At 39.4% G+C, this 9970-nt stretch overlaps 2 protein-coding genes across 2 annotated transcripts in view; one reads left to right on the plus strand and one right to left on the minus strand.

The window, feature by feature from the left end:
• Nucleotides 1-3736: 3736 nt before the first annotated feature.
• Nucleotides 3737-7431, plus strand: LOC103366217 (uncharacterized). The gene is made up of 8 exons (XM_008293879.1): nucleotides 3737-3825; nucleotides 4560-4649; nucleotides 4910-5035; nucleotides 5187-5294; nucleotides 5636-5708; nucleotides 5926-6112; nucleotides 6367-6636; nucleotides 7331-7431. The coding sequence occupies exons 1-8, from the start codon at nucleotides 3737-3739 to the stop codon at nucleotides 7429-7431; spliced, it is 1044 nt and encodes a 347-aa protein (XP_008292101.1).
• A 454-nt stretch (nucleotides 7432-7885) lies between these two features.
• Nucleotides 7886-9970, minus strand: part of LOC103366218 (atrial natriuretic peptide-converting enzyme-like) — a 9331-nt gene continuing 7246 nt past the window's right edge. Inside the window, exons 6-10 of the mRNA XM_008293880.1 lie at nucleotides 9495-9558; nucleotides 9354-9397; nucleotides 9054-9204; nucleotides 8262-8375; nucleotides 7886-7971 (exon numbers count right to left, since the gene is read on the minus strand). Coding sequence (XP_008292102.1) covers nucleotides 7886-7971; nucleotides 8262-8375; nucleotides 9054-9204; nucleotides 9354-9397; nucleotides 9495-9558 — 459 coding nt within the window. The remainder of the gene's footprint in view (nucleotides 7972-8261; nucleotides 8376-9053; nucleotides 9205-9353; nucleotides 9398-9494; nucleotides 9559-9970) is intronic.

A 9970-nucleotide genomic window follows, 5' to 3' on the forward strand; every position in this document is an offset into this window, starting at 1 on the left:
TGTTTAACTCCATGACTCAGGAACAGAAGGAGACATGGATGTAACTTGGCTTGTTGGTATACGATCATGAAGGGACAGTTTTAGTTGGTACTTGTGATCCATTTAACTCCTGATTAAACTCATGAAGGACATGCATTCAGACTTAAAATAGATAAAACCCTTTCTGTTACAGTGAGTACGCAATGGTCCACTCGTGTCTATGTGATGTAAATATTGTCTTCACAAGCCCAAAAGATCCTCTCTATGGATGTCCGCTTGAAGCCCAAAATTTGTGTCAGTGTGGGATTATATTACAAAGTCAATAGTGTGCATAAGCAGAATACAGAGATACGACCTACCATGCATGTATGGAATGGAACAGACTAGAAAACAGTATATAAGCAACACCTATGCGTATGTGGTTTCTACAGCTGTCAATATGTATGCCCACAAGGGAGTCCAGGCCCAGTGGAGTCATAAAGATACTCAGTGCCACCACTTTAAAGTTTGCCAAATGTCTTTAAATCACTCTAGTTGGTGACGTTTTTTTTCTATTTGAAATTGTCGTGCCAGATGCCTGTGAACTCACACTGGACCCAAACACAGCACACAGAAACCTGGAACTGTCTGACAGCAACAGAAAGGTGACACTGAGGACAGACGAGCAGCCGTATCCCGATCGTCCAGAGAGGTTCGACTTCCGGAAACAGTTGCTGTGTACAGGTGGCTTGTCGACAGCCGGTCGCTTTTACTGGGAGGTTGAGCGGGAAGGAGTGGTTCATGTAGCGGTGACTTACGAAAGAATCCAAAGGAAAGGACAATTTGACGACAGCTGTCTTGGGAGAAACGACCAGTCCTGGAGTCTGAGGTGCGCTGATGACGGTTACTCTGTACGGCACAACAACAAGAGGACGTCCATCTATGTTCCCTCCTCCAGCAGAGTGGGAGTGTACCTGGACTGGCCTGCAGGCACTCTGTCATTTTACAAGGTGTCCTCTGACAAACTCACCCACCTCCACACCCTCAACACCAAGTTCACTGAGCCTCTCTTCCCTGCTTTCAGGATAAAGCCTGGGCAGTTAAAAGCCTCTGTGTCCCTCTGTCAGGTATGAAAACAGAGGCAGAAATCAAAGAGACTCCAGCAGGGAAATACTCAGGACAGAATCCGGTGGCCAATTTGAACCACTGAAAAACATGCTGTCTGCTCCTCATCCAGTCTGTGTGTTTAATACCCAGTAACAGGCCACACATTGGTCAAGTCTGAGCCCGTTCACTCCTGGATGCTGCCCAGTACAACCACAGTCTGACCAAGAAATTGTAGCAACAGGAAGAATCATCAGATTTTCAGCTTTGAGACGGTCCTTGAATGTATCATGTGGGATTTAGGGTTCCATCAGGAAACATAACCTCCGTTTTTTATTCTATTGGTATTAGTTGTTTGTTCTAGAAGTCCAATAAGGTTTAAACAATTGTGTATATGTATGTTTTAGATAGCAATGTTTTCATACGTGGTTTTACATGCGTGTGGCTTATTCTTTGCCTAGTTGTGTACTTTTTGTGTTATCATCATGCTGACTGTAGTTGTACAAAGCTGTGAAAAAAAAAAAAAACTGCCTGAGGCAAATCTTATCTTACCAACGGTCAGGTGACAAAAAAAAAAAATCTTCTCACAAAGCAGAGAGGTGACAATAGGAGAGACTGAGAGGAAAATAAAACTCAATAAAGTCAATGCATGTTTCCAAAACGGTGTAAAGTGAAGGACTCTGTCAGCAGGTTGATGGAAAATACATCCAGCAGGGTGAAATATCTCTGAGTCGATGTGGAGCCACTATGTTCTTGAACGACCTTTGGATACAAAATCTTGTACATATTGATTCCAGATTTTTCAATTTTGATGGAAAACAAATTAAACAAATAAATTCCATTGCTTGGGGGGTCTTTTTTGTGATTTATGCCATTATAACTATGCTATGTTGCACAAAAGGCAATTTTGAGGGTCTCTCTACTTCTAGTCACACTTTTGTTGTTTCCAAAGAAGAGCAAGACTTTACATGGCAAAAAAAAAATAACCCACAATGAGCAAAAATGTGACATGAGCAAAGACACTGCTCGGGGTAAAGAGGGTCAGTTCATCTTCACCAACAAGTTTGACAAGTGTTTATTGAAATCCTTTAATTTCCTTCATTCTTGCATCAATTATTAAAAAGTAAAGCTGTTTCATCAACAGGCCAATACACTATCACACCCACATGTGGCACGAAGCATTAAAATATTTCAGCAAACAATCCAGCAAAATGGCAGTTTATATGTGGAATATTCAAAAATAGAAAAGAAATAAGCTTTTACATGACTATAACAAAGCTCAGACAGTTTCAGTGTCTAATGTTTCTGTACTTATAGCGGGGAAGGCTGGTTAACTGAGATGAATGAATTTATCATCATATATATGGTTCACATCATTCTGTGCTACTAAGCTGCTCTNTTTATAATAGAAAGATAACTGAAATAAAAGAAAGGACAAAACAAGGCAGGTGAACTCCCACAAAGTCAGCTGGTCTGCCTGTATTCTTCTTAATCAGCATCATACAGACGAGCTGGACAGATTGTATTTTTTTATGTGGCGCAGTCTACATCGACAGAAAAGGTATCGTAAACTGTTCTGTACTTTGTACCGAACTGAGCCCCATATGTAAATAAAATTTTCTGAGAAGGGACAGAGAGACAGTATGTGTCACAGTCACACAGGTTCCTGTTAAATTTGGCCATAGCAAGGTATGTAGCCTTTTTTAAAAAATTACTTTCTTTGTTAATCAGTCGCAATGTAAATAGTAGTTTTATGTAGGAATTATGTTGTTTGTTGCAAATCTGATAGATAGATAGATAGATAGATAGATAGATAGATAGATAGATAGATAGATATAGTTTTTGTTTCTTAGATTGCCCCCAGGGGACAAATAAAGTTTCTTGAATTGAATTGAATTGAACTCTGCCAGATTAAAATGTTGACCTGAATAAAAATTTAAAAAAGACAAAAACAGTTCCATTTCCTGGGAGTCTTTTCTCTTCAGATGAAATGTCTCCGTGACTTGTTTTGGGTGTAACATAGGAGGCAGGTGATCATTTTAAAGCAGCAGTATGACTTTATGAGCAGACTTTATCCATTTTATAGCACACATTGGTTACATATAATGTTTTAGCTGTATTCATCTTCAGCTGGTGTCATTTTTGTAACGAAAGAGATTAGTAAGTTTGATTTGCTTTACTTTAATATTCTGCGCTTAAATTTTTTTGTTGTGGTTTTTAAGTATCACAACTGAGGGTTTAATTTCCTTGAACGTTACATTTTGCACAGGGCATTTTAATGTTGCAAAATGGATATTGCTAACCACATTTTAATAGTTTTTGGACAACAACAGCAGTTTGTGACTAAAGATATATCATCATACGTTCCTGTTAGTTGGATCAACTCATGGCAGATTTCAGTCTTTTCTTAACCTACAAATTTCTAAGACCAGATGAAGATGGAGGCCTGATATCGGTTTAAGTGGGCAAATCTTGTGAAAGCACAGCGTTGGGTTGGATCAACCAACTTCAGTGTGATGTACAGAAGCCTATAGAATCCAACTTGACACTCAGCACCATGTTTCACTTAGTGACGGAAGCTCTGCTCGAAATGTTCAATCTATAAATCAGCTTTGTTGTCATAAATCGAGCCCCACTAACAGTCTGTTTGGTTTATTTGTGTGAAGGTTCTATCATGAGTCAGTCTGAGGAGAAAGACGTGGGAGTCCCTCCTGCCAACACCACTCAGTGTGAAGGACATGGCGGCAAGACGGAGGCTCACGAGTAAGATAAAGATCACCAGCTGTGCATGTGTGTTGTCCATGAGCTCATCTACAAAAACAGCACGCTGTCATTAAGTTCAATCAGAGACATTTCTGTCCAAACAATGAGCATAACAAACAGATGAGAGTGCTTCCAAAGGTTCTCTACCTGCTCTCTACAGCAGCCAGCGCGAAGCTTTGCTTGTTTCAAATATTTGAGTTTTTATGGACACTGTGATGTCAGGCTCTATAGCAGGGGTCTCGAACTCCGGTCCTCGAAATGATCAGCTCATCATCAAGCTCTGCAGAAGCCTGATAACGATCCTGATCATTTGAATCAGGTGTGTTGGAAGAAGGAAACATCTCAAACTTGCAGGATTGCGGCCCTCGAGGACCAGAGTTCGAGACCCCTGTTCTATAGTATACAGTTGTCCTGCATAATGGGAGTTAATTCCTTTGTTTGAGACTAAGAACTTTTTGAAGTACACTTGTGCTGTTAAATCTGGAAGTAAATGCTCTCCTATTGTGTTGTTTTTACTTTTGTATACTTTTGTCACATTTTGGCTGGAAACTGTGTTTTTTGTGGTTGACTTTGTTGTTTGCATTTATTGTTGTGACAGTGACTTTTTGATGATTGTTTTAAATAAAGTGCTTTAAATTGTTTGAGCCTCTATTAATATGGTTGATTTGTATTTTCCACCTTTTCCCCTGTTGTATGAGGAAAAAACAAATAAACACTTGTTCTGTTAATGTTAGGAGCTCAGATTCTTCAAGCAGTGTGTCCATGAGAAGTGACTCGTCTATGGCTCCACCTTTGGCTTTTAAACAGCCAGATTCTTATTCAGAGTGAGTAAAAAACAAAAGCACTTTAAAGCACAAAGTCCTCTTAAAGGAGAGTAACTATAATTAGGACTGCAACATGCCACTGTTTTCATTATTAAAGAAAGTGTTGATTTTCTGATCATCTACTTACCGATTAAGTAGAATATGTACAGTAACTACAACTGCACTGTAGGATTAAAACGATTTACATCGTTGCATCTCAGGAGGAAGAGTGTTGAAATGAGTAATTTAAGAATAACACGTCTTCTGTTTATGCTCTGTAGCAACCAGCAGCAGTTTGGTGCTGCAGAGCGCAGCCAGTCCTCTTCGTGGCCCAGCAGTGTGTCCATGAAGAGTGACATGTCCATGATGCAACCTGTGGTTTTTAAACAGAGACATTCATATTCGGAGTGAGTCAACAAATCAGTTTAAAGCACAAAATTCTTTTACATGGGAGTTCATATAAATACAATTTTTAAATTGCAGAAACAATCAATTTGTGGTCAAAGTCTTGCTTATTTTATGGTTAAATTTTCTCTTTCAATTCTCTTTTTCTATCAGAATTGAGCCTCAGATTTTAGAATCTCCTGCTCAAAGCTTTGGCTCTGCAGAGGGCGACCTGTCGATGGATCTCCTTTTTGATTATGAACAGCAAAAACCTTATTCAAAGTAGGTCAACAGAATACTAACAGAAACTACAGTTTTGTTCATTTACCAAAGATTACAGACCAATTAATTCATAAATCATTTAAAGATGTATGTTTTTCAGTGGAGCTGTCCAGCTTCTAGATGTTCCATTATTATTATCTGATGTCAAGATTTGCTGTTATTGTTGAAAGGGAAAGATTTCTTTACATTCAGGGAGTTTTGACAAATGCCTTTTCCATCCTTTGCAACCAATGCATTGTGAATTAGAAAAAAATAATCCAATTGCATCAAATTTTACAGTTTTTTTCCAGTTACTCAGTGCATTTAAACACTAATCTTGACAAATATTTGTTTCTGTCTAGGCTACATTATGGAGCAGGACAAAGTTTCCCCCCACAGATGGACGCAAACGCTTCACTGGACGATATATTCAAGGTAAATGAAGAAGCAGATGACTTACTAATAATAACAAGTCACAGTTAAAAGTAAAGGCTTGCCCACTATTACTAAAACGATGTCAGTCTCTGTGATAAGCAAACAAAAACCCGGCTATATTGTTTGTGGATGAGCTGAAAGTAAATACATTTTTTTTTTAGCTTGAGTTAAAGTTTATGGTTAGTTGGATAAAGTTAAGAATAATGTTCTTTTCCAGTCTCTTGAGGTGAACATTTTTTGCTATGTGCGGAACGAGCTGAAGAGGTTCCAGAGAGTTCTAGAGACACAATGGATGGATGAAGAGGAGGAAGAAAGAAGGAGCATCGGAGAGGCATTTCTGAAGATCACACAGCACTTCCTGCACACAATGAATCAGAAGAAACTGGCTGACTGTCTGCAGAGCAGTAAGAGACTTTTAATAGATTCAACAATATTCAGATCATTTAAAATGTTCATATACACACATGTTAAAATGTATTCGGTACAAGATCTGCAAATTATTTCCTGCATATGCAATGTTATTAAGTTAATAAAAAGATTGGAGGAGTCAGTGGGTCCATTCTGATTTAAAGTTTACAACCAAATAGAATGAATGCTGTTCCTGAGGATGCCTGTCCAGCCCACTGTATCTTACAATATTTCTTATGCATTCACTCAGAAACTCTTGGTGCCATGTGCCAACGTAAACTCAAATCAAACCTGAAGAACAAGTTTCAGTGTGTGTTTGAGGGAATCCCTAAAGCAGGACATCCGACACTCCTGAATCAGATGTACACGGAGCTCTACATCACAGAGGGAGGAACAGTGGAGGTCAATGATCAACACGAGATCAGACAGATTGAATCAGCAGCCGGGAAACCAGCTGCACCAGAAACAATAATCAGATGTGAAGACATCTTTAAACCCTCACCTGAAAGAGATGAACNCAGTCTGTTTGATCTCGACCTTGTTTCTGCTTTTTGGACCTTGCCTCTGCCTGCCGATTCTTGGATACTTCTGCCTGTTGGACTGAATTTCTGTGTACCGAACCCTGACCGTCATTAAACCTGTCTTTTGCCCAAACCTACTGAGTCAAGCATTTGTGTCCACCAATTCTGTAGTGAGTTTATGACAGTTTCCCCCTGTTACTGCTGTTCAACCTTGACTCACAGTCAAGTTTAGACAAGAATGTGCAAAAAAGACTTTTTGTCAAACTCCAAGTGAAAACAGATTTCTACAATGTCAATTAATTAAAATATACAACAAGTGAATACCTAAGTGTCCACCCCTTTCAAAGTGGCTCACCTAATTAAACACATGTAGAAGTCACACAATTAGTAAAATAGAGATCATCTGAGCGAAGGGATTGTGTCGTGATTGTAGTAAAGACACCTGTATGTGGAAGGTCCAGTCACTGGTGAATCAGTACTGCTGGCTTAAACTACACCATGAAGACAAAAGAACAATCCAGGCAACTCTGTGAAAAGGTTACTGAAAAGCACAAGACAGGGGAGAGTGGCAAGAGAAAGCCACTGGTAAAAAAAAAAAAAGCTCATATCAGATCAAGACATTTGGCGGACACACCATTCCCGCCGTGAAGCATAGTGGTGGCAGCATCATGATGTGGGGATGCTTCTCAGCAGCAAGCACTGGACAACTTGTCAAGACAGAGGGTAAAATGAATGTTTCAAATTACAGGGAAATCCTGGAGGATGACCTGATGCAGTCTGTAAGAGAAGTGTGACTTGGGGGAAGATCTGTTCTCCAGCAAGATAGTGATCCAAAGTCTACAGTCAGAGCTACGAGGAAAGGACTTAAAGACAACAGGATGAATGTTCTGGAGAGGCCGAGTCACAGCCCAGACTTCAAACTGAGAATTTGTGGCTGGACTTGAAAAGGGTTTTTCACTCATAACTTGATAGTTTTACAAAGAAGAGTGGAGTGAAGTGTCCAGATTGTCCATCCACAAGGGGCTTAATGCAGGGGGTGAATACTTATGCAATCACTTCTTATAAGCTTTATATTTTTAATTACTGACATCGTAGAAATCTGTTTACACTTCGTCTTTTCTTTGTAAAACTCTCATAACAAACCATTTCATTGACCATCACTCTATGCTGAAAAGCAATAAAAAGGAAAAACTTCCAAGAGGGTGTGAATACTTTTTATAGGTTTTGTTTTTACCATTGATTTGACAGTCAATCGATCAAACTCACCTGCTTGAGAGAGAAGGAGGCGACTTGGCAGTCACATGGCACATTCAGCAGATGGGCCTGAAACCGTTCTACGACAGGAAGCACATACTTACAAACCAAAGTAGCAGATTTTTATCTCAGTTGTTCAGAATTTACTAAGCATATAAGGATGCACATTGGTATAGGCTTTTCCCAAACTGGCTGCCAGAACAGTGCTCCAATTTAAAACTCTAATTAGACACTATGTAGGAGGAACCATCTTCTGAAAACACCAACAATGATTGAACAAACAACAATGCAGGAAAAAGAAAAGAAAACATGATGTGGTGTGAAATTGGTGCACAGCTACAGACCAGTGTGATCTTTGGGTTGCAGTTACCTCTGAGGATCTGAAGTTTCGTCAGGACGGCCACATACTTGTCGTAGTCGATCCCGTTTCGGGAGCCATATTCCTGCCACAGAACTTTGAAGGTCTCGTCATCTAAACGGAATTCTGCATCGTAGAAACAACAATGTGTGAAAATCAATTTAGAAATGAAACTAGAGCTTAATCTGTCGCTGTCTTCTTGAAAATATCACTGAGGTTTTGGATAATAGCTTCAAAGTTGTTTTGACAAAATTTGCTGCATGGATCAAAATGTGCTGTGTAGAGTTGTGTAATTTATTTGTGATGCAAACGTTTTTGATTGCTGCTTTCGTGTTCAGCACATCTCGCTGAACCTCAACCCCTACTTCTGTCAGCATCAGTCCATCTATCAGTCCAGTGTGTTGTATACCGACTTAACTACCCACTTAGGTTTGCAACTGTGATTTCAGGAATAAATAAAGAGTTTACTAATTCAGCATGAATGAAATGAAATGAATGAAATGAAATGAAATGAATGAAATGAATGAAATGAATGAAATGAATACTCATCATAACAACTTGTGAAAAAGGCTAAATATATGTAGAAAAATCTCCTGAGTTGTAGAGATTTCAACTCAGCATAAAAAATCACACAAGAAAAACCTAATCTGACAGGTAATGTCAGTAAAAAGACAACAATATATCAAAAAAAACTCAAGAGCAAAGGGAGCTGTTACAAGTTGCTGCCACCGAGCGGCGCATTCCAGAACGAAAAGCATCAATGGTATGCTGGCTTAACGCTACAATTAATATGTAATTTCCTACCATGGGCAGACAGAGCCCTTTTCATTTGGGTCTCAGTGACAGCCGGTGGGTTCCTGCTCTCGTAGCTCTCCACATACTCCCTCCTGACAGCAGCCACGTAGTGCTCCAGTTTGAAGAACTCCACCGCAGTCAAGTCTTCAGACTTATCCACCTGAAAGCGCTGGTTAAAGAACATGCTGTACATTGAATTGTAATGTCTTGTCCTACTCATTCCCAATTCACCAATCAGAGTTTTAAAGATTTGGAGAAGAGTTGAGACGAGCTGCTGGTTGGTCCAACTCTGTGAGCTGCAAAGGATACGTCCACGAGAGTCAACAGAAGCTGGGCAGTCTTGAGAGTTAAGGCTAAAATTAGGAAAAAAAAAAAAAAAACACCAGTGTGAAATATTCTTATTCATTTTGATGAGATAGTGATGTTTAAATTAACGGAAAATAAACTGACATTTGCCACGAACAGAAAAACCGGCAGCATTGAGTTTAGCAAGGACGTCTTCAGCATTCATATTCTGGAAACAAAGACAAAGACAGTTAGATGAATGAAGAAGCAGGGAGGGTACCGTTTCACAGGAAATGCAATAACTTAACTATTAGGGAAAACACTATGTGCACCACAGCATGAGTTAAAGGTGCTGCATGGATTTTATTTTTTAACCACTTGTGCTGCTATGGAGCGATGTTTCTACCAGTAGGTTCTGGTTTTGTTTGTATTGTTCAAGCACAGAAAGTCAGAGGCAGTCCTGTGGCATATCTACACAATTAAACGACACAGCAATCAAGCTTTTAAGTCTTCTTTATACAGCTTGAAATCATAATTATTATCATTTGAAGCTGATTTGTGAGGTTTTCTTGTACATAAACCAACTCTGTACCAAAATAAAATCTCTTCCCACCACATGCTGAATGCAGTGCCTTCTTCAC

Source organism: Stegastes partitus, unplaced genomic scaffold (genome assembly GCF_000690725.1).
Source record: "Stegastes partitus isolate 25-593 unplaced genomic scaffold, Stegastes_partitus-1.0.2 Scaffold917, whole genome shotgun sequence".
Lineage (NCBI taxonomy): Eukaryota > Metazoa > Chordata > Actinopteri > Pomacentridae > Stegastes > Stegastes partitus.